The 27029-nt window shown below is 41.0% G+C and overlaps 1 protein-coding gene and 1 long non-coding RNA gene across 2 annotated transcripts in view; one reads left to right on the forward strand and one right to left on the reverse strand.

Moving 5' to 3' along the window:
• Window positions 1-12610, forward strand: part of AGBL3 (AGBL carboxypeptidase 3) — a 58467-nt gene extending 45857 nt beyond the window's left edge. The window contains exons 15-18 of the mRNA XM_088018518.1: window positions 1425-1473; window positions 2636-2832; window positions 7562-7793; window positions 12145-12610. Coding sequence (XP_087874644.1) covers window positions 1425-1473; window positions 2636-2832; window positions 7562-7793; window positions 12145-12565 — 899 coding nt within the window. The 3' untranslated portion in view covers window positions 12566-12610. The remainder of the gene's footprint in view (window positions 1-1424; window positions 1474-2635; window positions 2833-7561; window positions 7794-12144) is intronic.
• LOC148162543 (uncharacterized) overlaps window positions 1-27029 on the reverse strand; it is a 62709-nt gene that overhangs the window by 31305 nt on the left and 4375 nt on the right. Inside the window, exon 3 of the long non-coding RNA XR_015766783.1 lies at window positions 24970-25052. This is a non-coding gene — a long non-coding RNA (uncharacterized LOC148162543). The remainder of the gene's footprint in view (window positions 1-24969; window positions 25053-27029) is intronic.

Genomic DNA, 27029 nt, shown 5'->3' on the forward strand with positions numbered 1-27029 from the left:
ATAAACATTTTCCCCGAGAAAGAAGTTTTACATAGCGTGTAAAACTTGTCCTTCAAAGGGTCTAAAAACAATGGACATTTCAGATATGCATAGCCTACACGATGAATTTAAAGATGCAGGTGGCCTGAATGCCAAAAAGCTAGTCTACTAAAAGTAAGCTTGGACATTTTTAGAGAGATAGAAACTAATTCCTTACAAGTCCAAACACCTGCTGCTGCTAGTAAGTAAAATCGTACTCCATGCTGGGATCCGTCTGTTGATGGTATCTCTAACTCGATGTCATTGCACCGGACCGCCACCAGGGACCAGTGTAAAAGTGGGCTTGATTAAAGGAGACCAGCAAGTCAGGTCTCTGAACGTGGCAGTGTTACCACTATGTAAAAGAGGAACATCCAAAAGGTACAGGCAGTTCAGAGAAGTATTATCAGAAAAGGAAACACAAAGTGCAAAAATATCCTACTTTATCATGGGACATAAACCCATCATTGTTAATTTTTTTTAAATATAGGAAGTATCTCTTAGCTCCGTTATATTTACTTTAGCTTTTAAAAGTCTTATATTTATGTGTCTTAAAAATGCACAATATGGATTATAAAATTTAAATATCCAATAAGGAGTTAAAATCTGTATCAGAGGAGAGAAACAAAAATACTGTTCTATTATTCTCACACGTACAATTTAATGTGTTCTGTAAGTTACTAGTAATTGCCACTGTTAACTGGTCCTATTGTTTTGCTCAAATAATAGCGTTTATGTAACAAATCAAATACAGAATGTCATTTTAAATACTTTTAAAAATTTAATGTTAAAATCATAATACATGTGGGGCACCTGGGTGGCTCAGTCATTAGGCATCTGCCTTCAGCTCAGGTCATGATCCCAGGGTCCTGGGAGCGAGCCCTGCATCAGGCTCCCTGCTCGGCGGGAAGCCTGCTTCTCCCTCTCCCACTCCCCTTGCTTGTGTTCCCTCTCTCGCTGTCTCTCTGTGTCAAATAAATATATTAAATCTTTAAAAAATAAAAATAAAGTCATAATACATGTCTATCTGTTATATATTATACTATTTTTTGGGTCTAGCATGTCTATGTCCTAAATGGGCTCTCTAAACAGTCACCTTACTGTACATGTAGATATCCTTCACAGATCTAACATATTTTCAGTTCTGAATTGTTTGACAGTTATTGGATAGGTATTCCTACTGTTTGCTATTCTTTTGAAACAGCTTAAAAAGGCTTCTAGGGGAAATAAGTACTAATACACTTTATGTCTGAGTAAAACAATGGCAGATTAATTGAAGATAAGCTCAGTTAAGCTAGCCACTCAATGTATGAATGAGGTAATTGTCAAGAAGTAAAAATACTAAGTTTCGTTAATCTTAAAAAAAAATCTCTGTGCAGAAATTTTATGGTATATTCTCTTTTTAGTGAAAATACCTGGACGAGTTCCTGCTTGGCTTCTAAAAAGATATTTGAGGTAGGAGAACTAGATTTCTTCTACCTGACTACCTTATTTCTTCTCCTCTGGCTTCTATGATTTTGATTTTGAATTAAAGCAACAGGAAAAAGTAGCTTTTTTTTATAACAATTGCCAATTGACGTCTCCTTATATTCTCCATAGTATCTGAGACTAGGCCAAGGTTATACATAGCAGTGCTTATCTGATGCATTTTGAAAGATACTGAGATTTCAGTATTCCCAAACTATCCCCAATGGATGCCTTGAAATCTACAATTATACATTTATTTCTATGCATTTGTCACTGCATTATCTGAGTTTCTCTTTTTAAAAAAAATATTGCTATCATAATTATTTAGCACTTTAGAATGGATGACTATCAAATTACGAGCTGTAATAGCAATTGGAGCATTGGTCATATAGGGCTAATAGTAGTACCTAAAAACTGGAAGAATAGAAAATGAATTCAGGGATAACATAGATAAACTTGGTAGTTTTGTCTAAACCAGTAATTATTATATCACTAGACCCCTTGGCAAGTTTTCCTGTTCTTAGGAATAATGACATGAACAACCATCTGAACCATGAAACAGTAAGTATCTGAGGGTAGACTGAATTTGTTCAACAGAGGAAACATGTTATGTGCTTTCTTCCTTCCATGGCTCTTCTAAGAACTTGGTTTCTACTCAATATAATGGGTTCTGTGCAAATATGCAGACTCTCCTGCCCCCAAAACCTACAAAATAGGTAAGAAACCATCTTTGGGCATGCCTGTACTTGAATCTAGAATTGATCAAACTAAGACAATTTTTAAAAATATATGACTTATCATATCTATGGAAAGACATCAAATGAGATATCAAAATAAGAGAAAGTAGAACAAGTACTGGAGTTACAAGATGTGAATTCTAGACCTGCCCCTCTCTCTTATTAGCTGCGTGATCTTGAGCAAATAGCTTAACCCTTCTGATTCCTTAACACTCCCTCTCTGATGTAAGATAGGGATAACATTGGCCGTCCTGCCTAAAATCATAGGACTGGTAAGATGCCCAAGTAAGACAATATCTGTAAGTCTCCTTTACATACTGTAGGTGTAATATACAAATATAACATGACATTACATTACTCTCGATTAGATAGATAGTTCACCGTTGACACTGAAAGTACCCAATTTCTTTCAGCTCCCAAAATAGGATTCAGAGGCTCAGCAAAGACCAACAAAGACAGCTGTCAGAAACCGGTGAGAAGCCAATCCACGAAATAATTCAGCCCAAGAGCACTGATTTGTATGGAAACTGTTTCAAAGTGACATCCTTCAAGTGTCCTATGAGCACACAGACTCCCAGTTGGACTGAGAAGACAAGGCTGCCAACAGAAGGTGGTTTGTTTGCTTAGGATTTTAAGAAATACAAAGATTGCTTTCACTATGTCATCATTAATAAATCCTATGAAATTTGGAACAGAGAGGATTAATAGCCATTTTATTCCTGATTCTGAAAAATACTTGCCTTATTTAATTTCTATATGAATGTAATACAGAAAAAAAAGTTTAATATAGCTTTGAAAAAATCTATTTAATTGCCTTATTCCCAATACCTTATCATTGATGCCTTCTCCATACCACAGAATAAAAAAGAAATGAAATGATACACATGACATGGATGAATCTCAAAATCATTGTGCTGAGTACAAGAAGTCAGACACAGAAAAGTAAATGCTGTACGAAATCTCATGTATATGAAATGCAAACTAATTCATAGAGACAAAAAAAAAAGATAAAGTTTTCCTGGAGGAAGAAGGGATAGAGTAGGAGATGAAGGGAAGAATGGACTAGAAAGGAACACAAGGAATCTCTTAGGGATGATCTTTTCTAGATCTTGAATGTGGTGATGGTTTCACAATTGTTTACAACCGTTGAATTACCAGAGTTTTAGTTTCCAGAGCAACTAGCTAGGTGGGGTTATCCTCTGCTGGATGGTAAAGACTGAGGGCCGACTAGCTAGGTGGGGTTATCCTCTGCTGGACGGTAAAGACTGAGGGCCGACTAGCTAGGTGGGGTTATCCTCTGCTGGACGGTAAAGACTGAGGGCCGACTAGCTAGGTGGGGTTATCCTCTGCTGGACGGTAAAGACTGAGGGCCGACTAGCTAGGTGGGGTTATCCTCTGCTGGACGGTAAAGACTGAGGGCCCAGCAGCAATTCCGTTTAGACTTGTTTTTGAAATGCCTTTCAGACACTGAAGCAGAGGTACTGAATTAGCAGTTGGATATAGGAGTCTGGAGTTCAAGGAAGAGGTCTGAGCTGGATATACATTTAGGTATTTTCAGATAAAGACAGGATTTTAGGGCATGAACCTGGATGAGACTCCTAAGTGAGGATGGATATAGAAGAGGGTTGAGCAAATCCTTGGGATTTCCAGTACTGATGGATCAGGAAAAGAATAAGAACCAACAAAGAAACATAAGGAGCACCTTGTGGGTCAGGAGGAAAACCAAGAGGATTGTTGTCCTAGAAGTTAAGTAAGAAGGTGTAGCAAGGGGGAGGGAATAATCAACTAAGTCTAATGCTTCTGATAAGTGATGTGGATTTACTATTCGGTTTTACAACATGGAGGTTTTATTCAGAATCTGGGTCAGAAATTTCAGTAGAATGACAGAGGTACAAATCTAATTAAAGTGTATTTTAAAATAGGAGATTGGAGACAGTCTTCATGGAATTCTGTTGAAAAGGGAGATTTTTTTTTCAGTGTCCACCACAGCTACTAAAAATTCTGTTTCTCAACCTTATTCAACCTTTCCTGAGCTGAGATTCTCAGATTCTTGACTACATTATTTTTTAAAAAAGATTTTATTTATTTGACAGAGAAAGAGAGAGCACAAGCAGGGAGGAGCAGGAGAGGTAGAAACAGGCTCTCCGCTGAGCAGGGAGCCCGATGCGGGACTCGATCCCAGGACCCCAAGATCATGACTTGAGCCGAAGGCAGACACTTAACTGACTGAGCCACCCAGGCACCCCTTGATTACATTATCTCACAGGCATATGTCCTGGTGAATCTTGATGACATACTAATGAAAACTCTACAATTTCTTTTTACCTGAAGTCACTTCAGAAGGAGCTATCTTTTCTTATTGTGTTGTCCCCCCCCCTTTTTTTTTTTACAACATATGCATTTAGGGCTATACATTTTCCTCTAAAATGTCCTAGCTTCGTTATCGCTCAATTTATTACAGAATAAATTGTCCTTTCCCATTACTGAACTTATCAAGTAGGAAATGAGATGGATTCTGTCAGAGATTAGAGGTCCAGTCAGACTTCTTCAGTTCTGGAAGAGTTTATATTTACTGATGAGCTACGGCACAAATACAGAAATTCAACTGAGGAGAGTAGGGGAAGAGTAATAAATCCTGGCAGACAGGTTTCTATCTAAGTCATTTCTTCTTTGGATTTGGTAAACACAAACCCAGTACTCTTGCAGTATCCAGTCTTCTATTTAGCTAGACCACCAGCGCCCAAAAGTGAGTCATGACATTCCAGGCATCACTAAGTCTCCTTAGAACATGCTTGACCTGCACAGGTTGTTTATATTAGCTACCAATAACCACTTCACCTCGTGCCAGTGATGGGTTCTAAATAATGATCATCATAGGAGCAAAAAGAAATCCAGTTATTGAAACTGAGTGATGGGTTTAAGAGGGAGTTTCTTATACTAATCTCTTTTTTGGAGGGATATTGAAATTTTTAAAAATGAAGTCCAAATGTGTACTCTCCCAACTATCAGTGATGCCCTAGTTCTCCTGCCTATCGATTTCCTCAGTAACATGATTCTAATTACTACACTCTTTCTTACTTTCTCAAAATATAGTCAACATTCACTTTTAATAATGGACAATTCCTTTTTTTAAAAGCCTTACTGTGGAAAATTCAAACATAAACAAGAGTAGAGAGAATATGATAATGAATCCACTGGGTCCTAGGACCCACCCTTAATAGTTATCAGCATCCTGCTATTCTTTCATCTACATTCCCATTTTTTTTTACTAAAGTATTAAAATCACATTCACCAAATCATATCATTTTGCCCATAAATAGTTTATGGGCAATGAACAGTATATCTCTAACTTTTCTTTTTATAAAGCATAGTGTATTTAATGCTTTTATTCTAAGTGTATTCTACTTTTTCTTATGTTGTCTGCATACCACCTTAGGCATTATAATTATAAGTAATCCTGCCACATCCTTTAAAATGTCTACTAGCCTTCCTTCAGGCTTTACTTGGAGTTTCTTTTTATCCCTCATCTCTCTTCTATTGGATTTTTAAGAATTGTGTCAAAATACACATGAAATAAAATTTACCATCTTAACTATTTTTTAGTGTAAAGTTCAGGTATTGTTAGGTATGTTCACCTTGTCATGTACACAATCTCCAAAATTCTTTTCATCTTACAAAACTGAAACTCGATACGCATTAAACAACTCCCTATTCCTCCCTCCTCCCAGCTCCTGGCAACTATCCTACTTTGAATCTGACTTTGACTATTCTAAGTACCTCATATAAGTGGAATCAAATATTTGGAAGACAAATACATTATTTGTCTTTTTGTGACTGGTCTATTTCATTGAACATAATATCCTCAAGTTTCATCCATGGTGTAGGAGGTGTCAGAATTTCCTTCCTTGTTAAGGCTGAGTGATACTCCATTGTATGTATCTACCACCTGTTGTCTATCCATTCATCCATCAATAGGCACTTGGGTTCCTTCTACCTTTTTGGCTACTGTGAATTGAATAATGCTGCTTCTATGATCATATACAAATAACTCTTTGAAACTCTGCTTTCAACTCTTTGGGGCATATACCCAGACATAGAATTGCTGGCTCATAGAGTAATTCTATTTTCAATATTTTGAGGATCTACCATACTTTTCTTCATAGTGACTGCACCATTTTACATTCCCAGCAACAGTATGCCAGGGTTCTAATTTCTCCACATCCTTATCAACACTTATTTTCTGAGTGGTTTTTTTTTAATAGTAGCCTTACTAATGGAAGGGGAAGATAAACACTTTTTAAAAATGTTATTATAATAATTATCACAATTAACAAAATAAACAATAATTCCTTCATATCCTGTAGTAAAGAAGGGATTTCCAGCATGCCCTTCCCATGGTCTTTCCTGTATCTCCATCCTTCTGTTTCCCAAGATCAGAAGCTTTGCGGTCACCACTGATTCCTTTCTTCTCACATCCCACACTAATTCATTAGTAAAATCTCAAAATACAGGGTTATATAACAGCAGGGTCCTGCTCAAACAAATCTCGGATGGTGATACTCCTCTGCTCAAAACCTTTCTGTAGCTCCCCGTTTCACACTCAGTAACATCAGTCTTTACAATGGCCTGTGAGGCACCGTGTGAACTCAGTCCAAGTCACTTAGCTGAGCTGCTGTCTTAGCTCTTTCCCCTTAATGCAATCTGCTTTAGCCACTTGTGCCATCTTGGTGACCCTTCAACACACTACCATGCTCCTAGTTCAGGGCCTTTGCATTTACTATTTTTCTTGCCTAGAATGCTCTTTTCCTCTGGTATCTGCTTGACTCACTCCCTAACTCCTTTGACATGTCAGCTTCACAGGGAGGCCTTCCCTGAACACCTTTAAAAAAAAAACAGAAATCAAGGGCGCCTTGTGGGGGCTGAGTTGGTTAAGCGGCTGCCTTCAGCTCAGGTCATGATCCCAGGGTCCTGGGATCGAGTTCCGCATTGGGCTCCCAGCGGAGACCTACCTCTCCCTCTCCCTGCCTCTCTGCCTACTTGTGCTCTTTCTATCTCTGTCAAATAAACAAATCTTTTAAAAAAAATTAAAAAACAGAAATCAACCCCTTCCCCCCAAATTCTTTATTCCCCTCCCCAGCTTTATTTTAGCCTGTAAACTTTATCACTATCTGACATATTATATATGTTACTTATTTGCTATTTTCTGACTCTGTAATTAAAGTATAAGCTTCAAATGGATAAGAATTTTTAGATAGATCCTTGGCACATCATGTTCAATAAATAATTATTGAGTCAATTCAGTTCACATATCTATACATGTATTTGTGGTTGCTCCCCAGATCTGCATCAGAACCTTAAAAGCAAAATGAAAGAATGTACTTCTTTCCAGAGCAAGAAGACTGGCATAAATTGGACAGATGATGAAAAAAGAATCTACAGGGATAAAAGAATAGCTCAAACTCAAGAAATATTGCAGTATCTGCTCCCTATCATGGAAAGTACTAAAAATGTGCAAACCCCTCAGATGAAACAAATATTCAACCCAAGAACCAACTTCCAAATTCAACATCAGTAAGTCAATACGATTTTGTCATTCTCAGCTATTTAATACATTTTTATAAGGAAGCAATGCTTATTAATTCATTATCGTAAGAAACAAACATATGCTCTTAAAAATGGTGGCAGCTACACCACATTTGACAAAGGAGCAAAAACCAAAACCATTCAGAAAACACTGTATATATGAAGGGAGTAGGTTATCAGGCCTTATTTGATTGTTTATTTGCGTGAATTCACTCGTTAATTTGGATCTCTAAGTAAAGTATGTGTGAATAAAGTATGACTGTAGCCTGACTTCAGATTTTTCTGATGTTTAAGCCTTATAATCCTAGGGAGCAACCAGAATTAGAAATAATTGACTTGAATTACTAAAGCTTATTGATATTCAGAGGAAAGCATAAAGAATAAGACCAGATTTCTTCTAAAGATAAAAAAAATAGAACCGTCACTACGACTAAAAGGAAACACATATACCTAAAAGACAACAGCAAGCTGAAAATAATATTATTAACAAATCTTGATGAAGTATCTTGTGTGTGCTAGACATGATTCTGTGTTTATATGCACATGTACGTAATGTTTTACATTCTACATGTAAGGAAATTGAGGTAGAAAGAGATTAAGTAATTTGTCCAAGGTCACACAGCCAATAGACATTCTGTTTTCAGAGTCTGTTTTATTCTCTTTAAAATATAAATGAAAAAACAGGACCAACAAACTTAATATTCACAGATAACCTACACAGCAATGACAAAATTGTGAATATTTCAGTAGGAAAATGAGCAAAGGCTATGAACCAGAAATTCACAAAAGAAAAAAATTGGTCAATGAACATTTAAAATGTTTAATCTCACTTAAACTGAAGGAGTACAAATTAAAACAATAATGAAATACTATTCATTTTTGCTTCTCAATGGAAGATTCACTCACTGATGGTTGGAATATGAACTGATACAGAGTTGTTTTTCTTTTGGTTTTGGGGTGTTTTTTGATGCAGAGTTTTGGAAGGCAATCCAACAATATAAATGAAAAATCCTCAATATCATACGTTCATTTTGACTAAAAAATTCCACTTTTAGAAACTAACCCTAGGGATGGGGCGCCTGGGTGGCTCAGTCTGTTAAGTGTCTGACTCTTGATTTTAGCTCAGGTCATGATCTCAGGGTTGTGAGATCAAGTGCCACATCAGACTCTGCAGAGCATGGAGCCTACTTAAGATTCTCTCTCCTTCTCCCTCTGCCCCTCCCCCACCTCTTTCTTCCTCTCTTTCAAAAAAGAAAAAGAAATTAAACCTCAGAAAAAGGGGGGCAAAAACCCAGGTGAGAGGTTTCTGTAGTGATGTTTACTTCTTTATATTTTTTTAAAGATTTATTTTTATTTTAGAGAGAGAATGAGTGAGGGTGGGTGCGGAGAGACAGAGGGAGAGGGAGAGAGAATCTGAAGCAGACTCCCCCCTGAGCGCAGAGCTGATGTGGGGCTCGATCCCACGACCCTGAGATCATGACCCGAGCCGAAATCAAGAGTCAGACGCTTAACTGACTGAACCCCAGACACCCCAATGTTCATTTCAATATTGTTTATAAGAGTCAAAGAAAAAGGAAAAGAAATGAACCTAAATATTCAACAATAGAAAAATTGCTTAATTATAGTATATCGATAAAATGAAATATTATGTAGCCATGAAATATTAAGTACAGATTAATTAACATGGGATACTGTTCACAATGTATAAGTGAATAAAAACTACAGAACTTTGGTATGGTTGCATTTATAGACTATGTAAATCTATTTAATGTGTGCATCTTATACACAAACACATATACACCTAGAAAAATCTCTGGTAGCATAGTCCCAACAATGATTCTCTCTGGATAAAGCACTGACAGAGAATGATGTTCCTCTTTATGCTTTTTTCCCCCTAAATTTTTTTTTTTTTTTTTAAGATTATTTTTTTATTCATGAGAGACAGAGAGAGGGAGAGGCAGAGGGAGAAGCAGGCTTCCCGCCGAGCGGGGAGCCCGATGCGGGGCTCGATCCCAGGACCCCGGGATCATGACCTGAGCCGAAGGCAGACGCTGAACCATCTGAGCCACCCAGGCGCCCTCCCCCTAAATTTTTATTAATGCCTACTTCTTTATAGTATAATCAGCAAAGTCAATAAAATTACAAGAATAGGCAATTGGTGACAGTTTCTAATCAGAAGGAATAGCTATCATGCTGGGGAAGGCAGTGCCTAGCAGAGATTGTGTTATACTTAACTAATCAGTCACTGAACACTACATCAAAAACTAATTATGTGCTATACAGTAGCTAACTGAACATAATAAAAAAAAGAAAAGAAATTATATCTAATAGGTCAGCTTACATGGGAGAAACAGCATACATAGGCCCAGGCAAACAAGGGATCAAACACATGATAATATCAGCAGACTAAAAAATCAGGAAACTAATAACAAAATACAGTGGACCTAGGCAAAGGTGACAAGACATAGCTTGATCTTTAATCATTTTCATGAGAGATCTCTTACACACTTGAACCCAGAAATGTACTCAGTGTGGACTGGCCTGAGTCTGGAAGGGTAGACAGCTAATAGATTGTATTAATTAAGAACACTTTGGTCGCAAATAATAGAAACCAATTTAAGCTAGCTTAATCAAAAATATAAGATAGGGTAGGAGGTAAGAAGTATAAGAAAATCCAAGACTATTTATGGAAATAAAAGGGAGAGAGATTTCAGCCAAGTCTCAGAAAAGGGCTGAAACTAGAGAATGGAAAGCCACCCAAACTCTTTATCCATCTTCAATTTCTGCTTTTCTCTCTCTACAGAAAACTTCATACCTCTTAACTGCACAAATTTGCATCCTCCAGAACTTTCACTTACAAGAGTCACTGCCTCTCCTTCCTGATTCTAAGTTACAGGGAAAGAGATTCTGATTGGCAACCATGCCAGGGGGTAGAAAACAGATAGTTACAAATGGCTGATGGAGGGGCACCTGGGTGGCTCAGTTGGTTAAGCGTCTGCCTTCGGCTCAGGTCATGATCCCAGGGTCCTGGGATCGAGCCCCGCATCGGGCTCCCCGCTCAGTGGGAAGCCTGCTTCTGCCTCTCCCACTCCCCCTGTTTGTGTTCCCTCTCTCACTGTCTGTCTCTCTCTGTGTCAAATAAAAATAAAGAAAACCTATAAAAAAAACAACAACAACAAATGGCTGATGGAAGGCCTACCCTTGTGGATCAAGAGGTAGTCAGTCTCCAGAGAAGGGCACCTTGTGCCTGGAGCCGACCCTTCCCCAAAGTATCTACGTAGGTATACATGGAAATAAGAAAAAATAGGAAAATGGCAAGCAAAACCATTCTTAACAGATTAATTCACTATATACTTAAGTACAATCAAGTGGATTTTTTTGCTCTTCGAACTTATTTCTTTATGGCTTTATGTATTTTGTCTGACTGGCTCAGCACACATACTGTCACCCATAGTAAGTGATTACAGAGCAAAGTGAGAATAAACCAAAAAATGAGAAAAATCACACTTTTGTCAAACCATTTTAGACATCTATCCAAATTTGGACTAGGGAGAGAATACTTAAAGTGCTTCCACAGCTGGCAGAATTCTCATGCTACAGAATGTAACAGCTGAACATAACTTTAGGGCTGGAACTTAAATTGTCCGTTCTGTTCGTAACCAAAGTGAATAGAGTCTAGGTGGATACTAATCAATATCATATTAGCAAGATGATTTACATCTCTTTATCTCTGTCAAACATTGGTCAGAAATCAGATATTAAGCAATAAATCTCATATCTGGCATTCCATCTATTAATGATAAAAATTCTTGAGAAAGACTATGCAGATCAAAATGGGACCGGAGAGATTTTTCACTTCCAGGAAGAAATAGATGCAGCTTCCAACTCTTGGACTCATATTGATCTTTTTACTGACTATAGAAAAAAAAATGTATAGCATATAACTAAGTATATTCTAATAGAATAAACAAGCAGATTTTTAGAGAAAAGTGGAATTTTAGAGAACATTTACTAACTAGATGTATAGGTAAGGCACTGAGGTCCAGAGTGGCCATTGTATCGGGAAGCTTGGGTCAGGGCAGGTATCTCAAACATATCCTCTCGGCATTCAGAAGTACAGGAGGATGATATTCCTTTTTAACCACTCTTCAGGAGTGGTTCTGAAAAATCATGACCAGAAATTGAAGACATAGATCATTCTCATAGAAATAATGGTAAAGGTCCTAAGGGAAGATGAATTCACCAAAGGATTTAAAAGTAAGACTTAAACTAAAATACCTAAGGACTACAAATACCTAGGGTACACGACAAAAACTCATGTATTTCATTTCTTTCCTAGACTAATGCCAGCTACTTACATAAATATAAAGAGATACAGCACATCCTGGACAGCACCCAGAAATCACCCTTTTATAAGCCAAAGGAATCTTACGGTAAGCTCTCCAGAGTGGCTCCAGTCTGTATCCCAGAGATCACTTGAAAGTCTGTCACCTCTCACAGTGCCCAAGAAGAAAAAACACTCTCGAATCAAGGCCACAAAGACTAAAGACATGAAACCTCTCAGCAGCAAATGGGAGACGACTCCCTCAAATTTTGAAAAGGATGCGGATATTATCAAAGAAAAGAGTCTTCAAGCTGAAGAATCCAATGAGCAAAACTCTACGCAAATAGCTCCACGTCCAGCTAAAGATAGGGTTGAGCAACCAAGTAAGAATCATGGACAGCCCACCTTCTATTTGAAGTTCCAAAGGGACAAATAATTTTTTAGCTTTATGCTACTCTGAAAACCGTGGATGAAAAATACCATATGCTTACATAGTAAAAAGAAAGAAAAAGAAAAGCCCTCCCCAGTCCTCTATCTCTGTCCCTCCCCTTACACATACATATGCATATGCTAAAAGTCTAGATAACCCATCTTCATTAGTGACAACATCTTTCAGAGATTTAGAAAGAAATCCAGAGAAAATACAGAAAATTTTAAATCACTTATTTAATTTTTGCCAGGATGGAAAAAAAATCTATGAACTTTTGAATTCTCCCAAAACAACATATGCATAGAACACCAAAAAAACTAAGAACTCAAGGACAGAATGACATGTACCATCAGTGACTTTAACATGCCTACTAGGCACCTTAATGAATCAGTCAACAAACATCTTTTCTTGAATTTCTGTTTTATCTTTAGTGTGCTAGAAACCATCAGTGATATAAAAGACATTTCTCCCCACTAGAAGATTACTGTATAATTGTACATATAAAACACACAAGACTAAAATAATTACAGAATAAGAGTGTGCATAGGAAAGTCCTAAGTTGCATACCTCCAACAATTAAAGAAAATACTATATATTAAAGGACATTAATTGCACAGAGCAAGTGTGTCACAAAATGGCACTGAAATGCATAGATTATGGTATACAATGGTCATTCTACTTCTCAAAATGTAACAACAATGTAAAAGATTAGATGTGCAGTTTGCTTTAGAGCTAATGAATGTACATCTCCAGCCATTTGTTCATGTGAAAGCAAGTAGAACATCTCACAGTTTATCATTGATAAGACAGCAGTGGTGCAATTCCTCAGGGACACTGCAGAGAAAGAGGTATGGCAGGCAGATAAGTCAGGATGGGTGTGATAAATGAGAAAACGAGTCACAGGTCACCAGGGGTGTCCATTACAGGATGAGGATAAGCAGAATGAGAGTCAGGTAGAAGAGGCACATGAAAGTCAGAGGCTGGGCGCCTGGGCGGCTCAGTTGGTTACGCGACTGCCGTTGGCTCAGGCCATGATCCCGGAGTCCCGGGATCGAGTCCCGCATCGGGCTCCCTGCTCGGCGGGAGTCTGCTTCTCCCTCGACCCTCCCCCTCTCATGCTCTCTCTATCTCATTCTCTCTCTCAAATAAATAAATAAAATTTAAAAAAAAAGAAAGAAAAGAAAGTTATAGGCTACAAGCTAATTAGGTCATGGTAGCAAGATGGAACTAAGAAAACCTAAGGTTGGGTAGTCTACTCTCAACAATTACAATAGCCAAAGAGGGTTCAAGGAGAGCTCACTGGGATAGTAAATGAGTAACTGCTATATTTTTGTCTTGGTTTTATTTTTGGTTTTAATAGAGTTTATTTTTTAGAGAAAGTTCACATCAATACTGAGCAGAAAGTACAGAGATTTCCCCCATAAACTCCTTGATACCCACACATACATATACATAGCCTCGCCATCATCACCATTGCCCACCATTTATTACAACTAATGAACCTATACTGATACATCATTACCATCCAAAGTCCACAGTTTACATTAGGGTTTACTCTGAGTGTTGTACATTCTGTGGGCTTGGACAAAAGTCTAATGAAATATATCTACCATTACAGTACCCATACAGCTTAGTTTCACTGGGGCGCCTAGAGTGGCTCAGTCGGTTAAGCATCTGCCTTTGGCTCAGGTCATGCATGATCCTGGGACTCTGGGATCAAGTCATGCATCGGGCTCCCTGCTCAGCGGGGAGTCTGCTTCTGCTTCTCCCTCTCCCTCCTGCTCGTGCTCTCTCTCATGCTCTCTCAAATAAAATCTTTTCTTTAAAAAAAAAAAAAAAAGGTAGTTTCACTGCCCTAAACATTCTCTCTGCATATTCATCTTTCTCTCTCCACTAACCCCTGGCAATCACTCATCTTTTTGCTGTCTCTATAGTTTAACCTTTTCCAGAATATCACATAGTTGGACTCACATAATATGTAACCTTTTCAGATTGGCTTATTTCACTTAGTAATATGCATATAAATTTTATCATGTCTTTTCATGGTTTAATAGCTAATTTGTTTATAATGCTGAATAATATTCTATTGTCAATAAAATTTATAGACTTATGGCAATGTTAACTAAGAGAAAAAAAGAAGACACAAATTAATATCAGAAATGAGAGACCATCAGTACTGATACCACAGATGTTAAAGGGTTAATAAAAGAATATTCCAAACAACTCTCTACTCACAATTTGGTTAACCTATATGAAACAGACCAATTCCCTGAAAGACGCAATCTGCCAAAATTCACACAGGAAGAAATAGACTAGTTGAATAAGCCTGTATCAATTAAAGAAACTGAATCAATAAATAAGTTGTCAAAAGAGAAATCACCAGGCCCAGATGGGTTGACTGAATTCTACACAAAATTTAAGAAATTACACCAAATCTCTACAATCTCTAACAGAAGACAGAAGCAGAGAAAATACTTCCTAATAGTGTATGAAATAAAAAATGGTACGGCCACTTTGAAAGACAGTTTGGTGGTTTCTTACAAAACTAAACATACTCCTACTATATAATCCAGCAATCACAGTCCTTGGTATGCATGTAAAGGAGTTGAAACTTATGTCCACAGAAAAACTTTCACACGGATATTAATAGCATCTTTATTCCCGAATTGAAACTTATGTCCACAGAAAAACTTGCACATGGATATTAACAGCATCTTTATTCCTAAGTGCCAAAACTTGAATGAAACCAAGATGCCCTTTAGTAGTGGAATGGCAAATAAACTATGGTACATCCAGACAATGGATTACTAAAGAAATGAGCTACCAAGCCATGAAAAGACATGGAGGAACCTTAAATATTTATATTGGTATCCATTTATAAAAATGAATGAGGTTATCCAATTCTATCCATTACAGAAAAGCTGGTAATGAACTAACCCACCCTCTAGAAACTAAAACCAAATCATCTACATGAAATAATTGACTTCAGGCAATACATGGTGAATAGCACAGGACTGCGATGCTTGTGAGAAGGAATATATGGAATAAACCCCCATTCAGTCCCACCTTTCTCCCTAGAGGCATTTTCCAAACCCTGGTTCAGAGAAGTGGAACCCAACAATCTTACTGGCCAGACAAAACAGAGATCAGAGTTTGCATCTGCTACAATAGCTGAAATTTAGAGGCAGGGTGCTGAAAAAGAGGGAACCACAGAAAAATAGCCTCCAAAATCTATGTAGAAAGTTCCCCTCAGGTCCTTGATCATATCCTAAGATGTTTATGTAAAGGCAAGTGTATAGTAAACAGAGTAGAAAAGAGTCCTGGAAAGACACTGGAGTTCCAACTCAACCACAATGGACACACCTTGGTGAAAATCTCCAACACTGAATTGAAACCCCAGAAGAAAACATGTCCTGTGAATAAAGACCATGCATAGGAGCAAGGGCTCTATCCTAGGACGAAGGACAAAACTGGAATAGAACATTCAAACAAAGATTAAAATAAAACCCCAACAAGATAGAGATAATCTGCTAGTAATGCAAATTCTGCCAGAACAAAACTAAATATTCTTTAGAAGAAGATAACATAATCCAGCCCTTCTATAATGTATTAACACCATGTCTAGCATGTAATTAAAAATTAGGAGACATGAAAAAAAAAGGTGACGAATAGTCAAGAGAGAAAGCAGACAACAGAAGCAGACCCAGAGATAATCCAGTAAATGGAGTTAACAGAAAAGACTTCGAAATGATCATTATGTTAAAAATTATACAGGAAAAGGTGAACAAAATCAATGAAAACATGAAGCATTTCAACACAGATTTAGGCTTTATTTTAAGAAAGAATCAAATTGACATTCTAGAACTGCAAAATACAATCTCTGAACTTAATCATTCATTACATGGGTTTAACAGCAGGCTAGATACAGCAGACCAAATCAGTTTTAAGACTGGTCAAAAAGAGCTCTCCAGAATAAAATTTAGGAGCTAAAAAAAAAAAAGGCCAGAATAGAGGGTAAGAGAGATGTGGGATATAGAGTCTCTAACTTTCAATGTCTAACTGAGTTCCAGAAGGAGACAAAGAAGTGAATGAGAGAAGCAATATTTGAAGAAATCTGAAGTGAAGCTCAGCAGAGCGTGAGCAGGATAAATGTGAGGAAAACCATACGTAAACACATCATGGTCAAACTAGTAAAAACCAAAGGTAAAAGAAAAATTGTGACAACAGCCAGAGAGTGCAGGGGGGAAGCCACATTTCCTTCAAGGGAAAAATTATGAGAATTCGATCTGATTTCTTTACAGAAACTGTTGAAGCCAGAAGAAAATGGAATTGCAATTTTCAAGAACTGAAAGAAAACTGACAACCTGAAATTCTAGGTCCAAAAAAAAAAAAAAATCCTTTAAAAAATTGAGGCCACTATGAAAGAGGAGGGCCGAGTATCTACGGTGACACCATGCTCTTGGCAAACATGACCCGGATTCTGATCATCTTTGGCTCCCCATGCAGGGCAGCAGGGATGCCAGGAGGAGGCGGGGTTCTGAAGTTGTCCCTGATCTACCAGCTCAGGCAGAGGGCTTTAGGAGATGAAACCAAAGACCCACTAACTCTAGGGCTTTCATCCTGACATCAATAAATTGCTCTGTAGAATTAGGCTTTAAGAATGATCTGCCCTCTTGGCGGGGATGTGGAGAAAGGGGAACCCCCCTACACTGTTGGTGGGAATGCAAGCTGGTGCAACCACTCTGGAAAACAGTATGGAGGTTCCTCAAACAGTTGAAAATAGAGCTACCCTATGACCCAGCAATTGCACTACTGGGTATTTACCCCAAAGATACAAATGTAGGGATCCGAAGGGGTACGTGCACCCCAATGTTTATAGCAGCAATATCCACAATAGCCAAACTGTGGAAAGAGTCAAGATGTGCATCAACAGATAAATGGATAAAGAAGATGTAGTATATATATACACAATGGAATATTATGCAGCCATCAAAAGGAATGAGATCTTGCCATTTGCAACGACATGGATGGAACTGAAGGGTGTTATGCTGAGTGAAATAAGTCAATCAGAGAAAGACATGTATCATATGACCTCACTGATATGAGGAATTCTTAATCTCAGTAAACAAACTGAGGGTTGCTGGAGTGGTGGGGGGTGGGAGGGATGGGGTGGCTGGGTGATAGGCATTGGGGAGGGTATGGGCTATGGTGAGCGCTGTGAATTGTGCAAGACTGTTGAATCACAGATCTGTACCTCTGAAACAAATAATGCAACATATGTTAAAAAAAAAAAAGAAGATAGCAGGAGGGGAAGAAGGAAGGGGAGTAAATTGGAGGGGGAGACGAACCATGAGAGACGATGGACTCTGAAAAACAAACTGAGGGTTCTAGAGGGGAGGGGGTGGGGGGATGGGTTAGCCTGGTGATGGGTATTAAAGAGGGCACGTTCTGCATGGAGCACTGGGTGTTATGCACAAACAATGAATCATGGAACACTACATCAAAAACTAATGATGCATGGTGATTAACATAACAATAAAAAATTTAAAGAAGAATGATCTGCCCTCCACCACCAAATAATAAATAAAAGTTATATTTCATTTTTATCTCAGAAGGGTAAGCACTCTTTCCGAATATAAAGAGAGGTTGCTTAAGTCATTTTTTTCCATAATAAAGACCTTTTATACCATGGCTGAATTCTTTACTTTTAGAAACATAAAGTTGTTTTTTTTTTTTTAAGATTCTATTTATTCTTTTGACAGAGAGAGCCAGAGAGCACAAGCAGTGGGAGTGGGAGAGGGAGAAGCAGGCTTCCCACTGAGCAGGGAGCCCAATGCAGGGCTTGATCCCAGGACCCCCGGATCATGACCTGAGCCGCAGGCAGATGCTTAACTGACTGAGCCACCCAGGTGACCCTTGAAACATGCTATAAACTCTTCATTGGCAATTTCTCTTTCAAATACATTATAAACAAACAAGGACCCCTTCACCAAGCATCAGCCCTCCTCGGCCCCTCACCCCTAAGCCTGGCAAGGGCCTCTGTTCTCCTGGCACCCTGCAGGACTCCCCGGCCAGCCTGGGCTCGCTCTTCTTGCTCCCAGGGACAAAGGCTGTGCAGAGAGAACTGCTCGGGGCAGAGTCCTGGGGGGCGGACGAAAGCAGCGGGGGGTGCCAATCTGCGGGAGACATACTAGGACAGGGAGATTCTGTGTCAAGAAACCAAAGGCGGCAAAGTCAGCCGAGACAGTGATGTGCCCCCCACGCCAGCGGGGACCCCAGGTCTGAAGAGGACTGTGTGCTGACGATGCAGCACGTGCAGGAGGGAGCTCGGGTCAGTGAGGCACGCCGAGAGCGCTTGGACCCAATGGCAGCGAGACTCCACAGAAAATACAGGAAACGTTAAAGCCTCAGCAGTTCCCCTGGAGGTGTCCTGAGTTCGTAACAGTGAAGGAACGTCTCTGGGGAGGCCCTTCATCTGTCCAGCGCGGTTTGTCTGCACCGACCCAACACAGGCTCAAGCAGGCCCACAGGGAAGGGGGAGCCTTGTAAGCTTGCCCAGTAGGATCTGGCTTCAAGCCTGCAGAAGGAAACTAACTCGGAAGGAGGAGTCTCCCCCCAGAATGTGGGCCTGCACCTGTCTCCCCATCGGGCCCGAACATGTTCACAGGCAGAGAATGTAGGTGATGGCACGACACCACTTTAATCCTCTCGGTTTTGCAGGGTGTCAGGTGGGGCCAGAGCTTATGGGTTAGTCTCCTCTGGCTGCAGTTGGCCTTTCTATAATTCCCCCAGTGCACAATACACACCATGGCTTTGTGTGTGTGCAGCAGTGAGCAAAGTTAGGGTGTAGTCTTTTGTCCAGCCAGGCCTCCCTGGCCCTACCTGACTGGTAGTCTGGCCAGGGCTGCCAGCACTAGTTTGCTCTAGAGATAGAACATTCCACAGGGTTCCAAGCAGATAGCTGTGGTCCATGGGATACCAACAACCAGCAACCAAGCTTTTGGAGCTATGCAGACCCCTTGGACTGCCACAAAGCTATCTTTCCAGCTTGGTTCTAGAGCTGAGCTCTGGTGCTGGAATCTGACTACTTGAGACAGAGCCCTTTGGTTTCCCTTCAGCATATGCTGCTATGATCCTTTCATTTTTAATAAGAAGCTAACAGACTTTAAGGAGGAATAAAGAGGTAGCCACATGCTTTTCTGTTTTGGTTGAAGAACACTGTTAGGTCAATGAAAAGATTAAATGAGTTGATACAAGGCTATGGATCTCTCGGGTCACCCCTCGTAGAGGCCAGTCCTCTGAAAGTACAAAGTCTGTGTTTGGCAGCACTTAAGAGAAATGTGAACAGGCTGACCTCTGCACTTGAGGACCCAGTAGACGTCTCAAAAATGAATCAAAAAGCTCCCCAAACTGTCATGTTATTGTGCTCATCTCTCAGAACAGACAAGATCAGGGCACCCAGGTGGCTCAGTCAGTTAAGAGTCTGACTCTTGGTTTCGGTTCAGGTCATGATCTCAGGGTCATGGGATTGAGACCCACGTCAGGCTCCACGCTCAGCGGGGAGTCTGCTTGAAAGTCTCCCTCTCCCTCTCTCCCTCCTCCGCTTACTCATGCATGTGTGCTCTAAAAAAAAAAAAAAAAAAGAATGGACATGATCAAAGGCAGATTGAAACCCTTCCAGTCCCGATAAACTAATGCTAAAGGCATCTCAGAAAAAAATGTAGAACAACCTCCAAGGGAAATACTGGATGGCTGGGATAAAAACACTCCTCTCCAGCAAAACCTAAGCCTCTTTCCCCAGAAGACGAGGAACAAAAACCATGGGGAACTGAAACGCCTCCCCCGCCCCAAAAAAAGGCTTGAAAGTATTACACATGAAGGACACAGGCTGTACATGATAAAGCAGCCCATAAATTCTCTGACTGAAACTGTGCCGAAGATGATCAGTTTACCTGCTCTCTTTAGAGAAAATCCCCCAGATGACCCAGGGGTCCAAAGGAAAGGAGGACACTTATGCCACGAATTCACAGGGACCCAAGGTCACACACAGGTCTCTTTCAGATGTCACTGCAGTCGACCCCTGAACAGCCACACCCCTGGCAGGACATCTGGTTTTTTTTTCAACAGTAATTTAGATTTCGAGTATGCAATACATAACTACCAATCATCACCACCGTGCCGTACATTAGGTCTCCAGATTCAGCTTAGAAATTGAAAGACTATGTCTTTTGTCCAACTCTCCCTTTTCCCCTCAACCCAGCCTCTGATAAACTCAACTGCGTCCTGTGTTACTGTAGGTTTGATTTTTTTTTTTTTTTTTTTTTAGATTCCGTTTTGTGAGGTCATGCAGTACTTGTCTGTGTCTGGTTCGTTTCACTTACTATAGTGTCCCCAGTTCAAGCCCTATTCCTTTTGTGAAAAATCAACCAAATAAGAAAATAAAAAATAATGAATAATGCCCTCCAGTGTCATCCATGTTGTTGCAAATAGGATTTCTTTCTCACAGCTGAGTAATATCCCAATATATCTAAGGATATATAGATTATATAATATAGAATCACACTTTCTTTATTCATCTGTCAATTTGCTTAGAGAGTAGATCTCAAGTGTTATCACCCCCCAAAAATAAGTGAAGTGGATATATTCATTAACTTGATTGTGGTAATCATTTCACGATGTATATTAAATTATCATGTTGTATACTTTAAATATATGCAAGTTTCATTTGTCAATCAGAGTAAAGCTGGAAAAAAAAACACAAAAAAAGGCAATTTCGATTTACCTCTAATGAACACTTTAATTGCTGCTATTTTTTTTGTTTGCTCTTATTGATGTTTGAGACAATTATAACTCCTGAGAGCATTTTTAAATATAGATGGGTTTAACTTAATTATGATACAGTATTTCTATTTCATCGGATCCCCTAGAGTGGAAGGAGGTCAATATTGCACTTATACTATTATTTAAACCATCACTGACAGGTTACAAAACCAGGCAGGCTATGGGGGGAGGGGCAAGACTATGTCAATATATTATTAGAAATTGGTAAAAGTAGCTTAATATTTACCTCAAACTTATTGGTATTATTAGTTTTAACAAAATGAAAAACCTAAACACATCACAGTTAAACCTATCAGTATTTTTATCAGTTCTAAATTCATAGCTTAAGGGGCTTGCAAGTTACAACCATTTGTTTCTTATTTTGTAATTTTCTGAAATTTGTAATTTCAGATTTGTTCAAGTATTCAATACTTAAATGTCCTTAGATTTTATTCAGTTAAATTTTTGCCTGGGTGGCTCAGCCGTTAAGCGGCTGCCTTCAGCTCAGGTCATGATCTCAGGGAGCCGGGATGGAGCTGAGACCAGTGTCGGCTCCTGACTCAGCAGGGAGTCGGCTTGTCCCTCTCCCTCTGCCCCTTCCCCCACTTGTGCTGTCTCTGTCTCAAATGAATAAATAAAAACCTTTTAAAAAAATTCTTTTTTCCCCCTTTAAAAAACAATAAAGGGGCAGAGACCCAGTTCTAGAATAGCAGCCTGAGAGGTTCCTCCATCTACTCCCCTGGGAGACTACCATCACTGGTAAAAAATAAATTAATTAATTAATTAAACAACAAAAACCCTCATTTAAAGCCCCAGGAAATTGTCCAGCGGACATACAACAAATGAAGAAACATTCAAGAAAATCTACTAAAATCTCAGACTTAAGCCATACCCACTCCTCCCTTCTCGCTGGTTCAGCAGGAGGACAGCTCCCCTCTCCCTGAGCGGGTAGCCAGGGTCACAGGCATCACTGTCCCCCAGCTCCCAGTCAAGGGCTGGGGCATCTCCCCGGGAGCGGCAGGCTGCTAGCATTTCTCCCATCCCTACCTCTGTGTCACAGAGAAGAACGGTACAGCCCGGGTCCCCTTGGCCCGGGCTTGCTCCTCGGGCGATGGGGGCGGGGGGGGCAGGCAGCAGGGGTGAGAGAAGCAAGCTGAAAAGGCCGGAGGGACTGCCCCACCCCCTCCAAGCTCCAGAAAAAGCCGGCCGCTACCTCAAATATTTCACCCCCGGAGAGGCCTGCCCTGCGAACTGAGAGCTCTGGAGTTCTCCCCAAGGACACTGATGTCCTTGGAACAGAGTGTGGGGAAGCTCACGGCCCAGAGTGCTGGCAAACCCAGTGGCGATCCAGGTGATCCGCAATGAAAAGGAGGCTAGGAACTTGATTAGAGCAACAAGCTCAGCCAGAGACCAGCTGTGTTACCGGAGAAAGCCGGTAAAAGGGACTGCTAGAAAGAGCCTCTAGGGTGTAAAAATAGTAACAACAATTACATTTCCAGTTAAAAATGGCAAACTGGGCACTTTTAATTTTGTTCCTTCTCAAAAACCCACTAAAATCATCATTTCTGTTTAAGATAAAGCTGCACAGATGAAAACAGCAGAGGAGACTTTTGGGGAAGCTATAAAACAGAACAGCTTTATACTCGCAAAAAACAACACGAAGGCCAGACGGAATGGAATAAGGCTTTCAAAATTATCAATGCAAGTTACTTTCACCTAAAACTCTATACTCGATCAACCTTCGATTGATCAAGCTTAAGGGCAGAATAAAGACTAAATCCGTAAAGGCCTTTGATAATGGCAATAAGAGATCCCAAGTCTGAAAGAGGCAAAGGGAAGCCCCAGAATGGTGGGGAGGAACCTTCCAGAAGGCAGCAGGTCCGAGGGCACTGGCGGAGCCTTTCTCAGGGAGAGGTCAAGTACCGTGCATACACATTTCTTGAAAAAAGATTTCAGATATGCGGGTTGGACTGGTGTTAAGCACACAGGAATCCAAGCAAACAAAGAATTAAGGCAATTATTATCTCCAGGGAAGATTAACAGTTTTGCAGGGAAGGAAAAAAAATCAGTTTTCTACACAGCTCCACTACTGTGTGTGGTATTTAGATGTTACAATATCGCAGACACTGAATATTGATTTAAACAAAACCAGTTTGGACGGAGGAGGAGGAGAAGACTCATGCTTGAGGAACACAGAGTCAGGGAGAAGAAAGCTAAATCTTCATCTGTTACAGTTGCCCAATCAACAGATTAGGCCTGAAGCTGAAAACCCAGAAAGTACCGATACACACAGGTTATTGTGAGAACTGAGGTGAATACCCTAAGAATCCGCCTGACAGGTGAAAGCACTTGCCTCTGGAGAAGGTGGGAGAATGTGGGGTTGCTGCTTTTCATAAAGAACTCTGAACTGTTTGACACTTTTTGAGACTATTGGGCATTGTAACCTCAGACGAATTTTTAAATATATATATTTCTGTCTCTTGAATACCATATCACTGTACTCACCAGTGTTCAATTGTCAGAGGATCTATTTTATATTCGTACCAGAAAGTTAATTTGGTCTCTGCCTTGAAGGCATTGTCAGTAAGGTTACGCTAAATATTTAGAAATTCTGCTTTGAATCAAAACACCTGCCCTCACTGTGTGCCCAGTACTCAGCACTCAGTGCTAAGCACTCTCACACCTTATCTCCAATTTCCACAACAACCATGTCAAGCAGGAAGGTTTCCATTTCACCGATAAGAAACCGATGCTCAACTTTGTTAAATAATTTGCTAACCTGCAGCAGAGAGCCCTGACCCCAGAGCCCCTCTTCTTCCAATCAGACCTCAATTTCTAGGATTTCAGTTTAAAAGAACTACAAATAAATAAATAAGATCCTTAAAATAAAATAAAATATAAAAGAGGTGCCTGGGTGGCTCAGTCGTTGAGCGTCTGCTTTCGGCTCAGGTCATGATCCCAGGGTCCTGGGATCGAGCCCCGCATCAGGCTCCCTGCTCCGCGGGAAGCCTGCTTCTCCCTCTCCCGCTCCCCCTGCTTGTGTTCCCTCTCTTGCTATGTCTCTCTGTCAAATAAATAAATAAAATCTTAAAAATAAAATAAAAGAACTACAAAGGGGGGGGAGTGAGGCATTTCAAAGAACTCCCCCTGGGGGAAGGACAGGGGGAGAGGAAAGGATTCCAGTATTCGCAGGGTAGCTGTCTACTGACTTAAACGAGCTTTGCTCCAAATGGAATGCCCAGCTGGTCATGTGAGCCAAGAAAGCAATTTTTTAAACTCTGGCTAGGAGCCCCGGTGATTACAAAATAAAAGCTTCGTCCTGCTCTTATTTTGAAGGAAGAGACGTTCCGGGGGCCTAAACATCCTGGTGGAACCCCGAAGAACACCAAGGTTTGGGTCCCGGGAAGCCCAGCCATCCCACAGAGGCGGTTTGGGAAAAGAAAGGGGCAGACAGACGGTGGGACTGGGCCCGGGGTCTTAGACCGGCGGACGGGGACGGTCCCTTGCGAATAAAACCCTAGGTCGTGTTTACGCGGCGTCTAAACGCTGGGCCCTTCGCCGTGCGGGATCCGGGTGTGTCGCCCACTCACCTGGCTCTTGCCGTCCCTCGGCTCGCGGGCTCTAGTGTGGGGACAGGACGCGAGCTGCTGAACCGCCACGGTTGTTTACCTCCCTTTTTTCCGAAAAGTCACGGGCCACCGGGGAGTGAAGAAATGAAAGTGAAATCAGCTGCTGGGGCACCAGTCCGCATCAGGGGCCCGGCTTCCAGAGCGCTGTTGGCTTGGGCACGAGCGCCAACGCAAGCAGGGCCGCCGCCCCGCCCCGCGTCGGTCCGCTCGGCCCTGCTGCCCCCCGCGACCCCCCGCTGCCCCGGCCCCTCTCCGGAGCCCGCGCGGGACCCGCCTGCCTGCGAGGCTCGCCGCGGGGTCCGCCTCTTCTGCGGTAAGTACCCGCCCGCACGCGACCCAGCTGGCCCCCGGCTAGCCTCAGGCCCGCGCACGCCTCCCACGTTCCGGCAACGAGCCCGGGCCCGCTCCTGGCCCCCCGCCCCAGGACCTGCGCTGCCCTGCGCGCTCGGCCCTCCTTCCCGCAGCTCCCTCCAGCACCAACGTGGGCGCCCCCGGCCCCCAAGACGGTGCGGGCGTCGCCAGTGTCCCCCGGGAGAGCCACACCGGGACAAGTGTGGCCGCCAGGGGCTCGCCCCAAGTCCGTACAAATCCGTGTGTGTGGCCTGCGGGGTGGGCTGCTGCGCAGAAACGGGCAGCCAGGCGGGAGCAGATCCGCGACTCACAGGAGCTAAACTAGTCCTCAAAGTTACAAAACCACACTTAAAATCCTTAAAACACACACCGCGGGTTAAGATTGTCAGAAAGACCTGTGTTCTTGACTCGGGCTATTACAGGGTCTAAGATTTTTCGGACCCTCTGTTATTAGACTGCATTGCTTCTCATGACCCGATGGGATATTGGTGCTGCTGGTGCTTATCTTAAAATACTTTACTATGGACTGTTCCTTAATAACTTCTGCTATACTTCCTCACCTGTAAAACCAAAGGCTTCTTTGGGAAAGAAAACACACACACACACACACACACACACACACACTATGGACTGTTCCTTGGGAAAGAAAACACACACACACACACACTATGGACTGTTCCTTAATAACTTCTGTTATACTTCTTCACCTGTAAAACCAAAGGCTCCTTTGGGAAAGACACACACACACACACACACACAATTCCTTCTTTCCTTCTTTCCTCCTGACAACTAGTGTGCATTTTTCAGTATCTTCTCCCTACACCCCCTCCCTCCCCAAGCCCCAGACCTGAGACTCAGTTCCTAAAGACTGTGGATTTTGTACATATTCCCCTTTCTCCGTGTTCTTTCCAGCCAACGCCTGCCTTATCTCACCTAATCCTGAAGAGTGTTTATGTTTGTTTTCTGCATCTCAGTTTTACATAAATACAACACCTAATTCTGGGATATTTTTAATGCAAAAAGAGAACAGTTGTCCATAAGGCTGCCACCACCCACAGGTAGCTACCATGGCTAACGTTAACATTTTAGAATGTTTCCTTAGTCTCTGTCTTGTAGTCACAACTATAGAGTGTGATTTTAGACGTGACTTTTCTAAAGTCTGCAGAGTTTCACTGCCTTGATGTGTCTTAATTTAATTCCACTGGTGGGCATTCGAGTTCCTTCCCATTTTTTGCCTAATACTACGATGAACATTCCTGTATATAAATCGTTGAATGCGTTTCTGATTGCTGCCTTAGGATAAACTCCTAAGTGGAGTTACTAGGCCAGAAAGAATGGTTTTTAGGGGTTTCAGTGCATATTGCCAAATTGCCTCCTAGAAAGTCTGCACGGATGTTTAACCATTTCCACCATCACTGCATGAACATGCCCGCTTTGCCATGCCTTCTGTGACAACCAACGTTTTCATCTGCGGTTTTGATAGGGAAACTCCTAGGTTATTTGACTTGGCATATCTTTGCTTGCATTACAAAAGGTATAGACTTTTTTTCATGTTAGTTAATGAGATACCGCGATTTACATAAGAAGAATATATATTTGGTCTTTATTCCCCTTCTTGGCACAGAGCTCCTAAAACCCTTGGAATTTCCTAAGTGATAATAGAGATAAGG

The sequence above is a fragment of the Eumetopias jubatus genome, unplaced genomic scaffold (genome assembly GCF_037043125.1).
Source record: "Eumetopias jubatus isolate StellerSeaLion01/CBP00866 unplaced genomic scaffold, mEumJub1_p1.0 scaffold_14, whole genome shotgun sequence".
Lineage (NCBI taxonomy): Eukaryota > Metazoa > Chordata > Mammalia > Carnivora > Otariidae > Eumetopias > Eumetopias jubatus.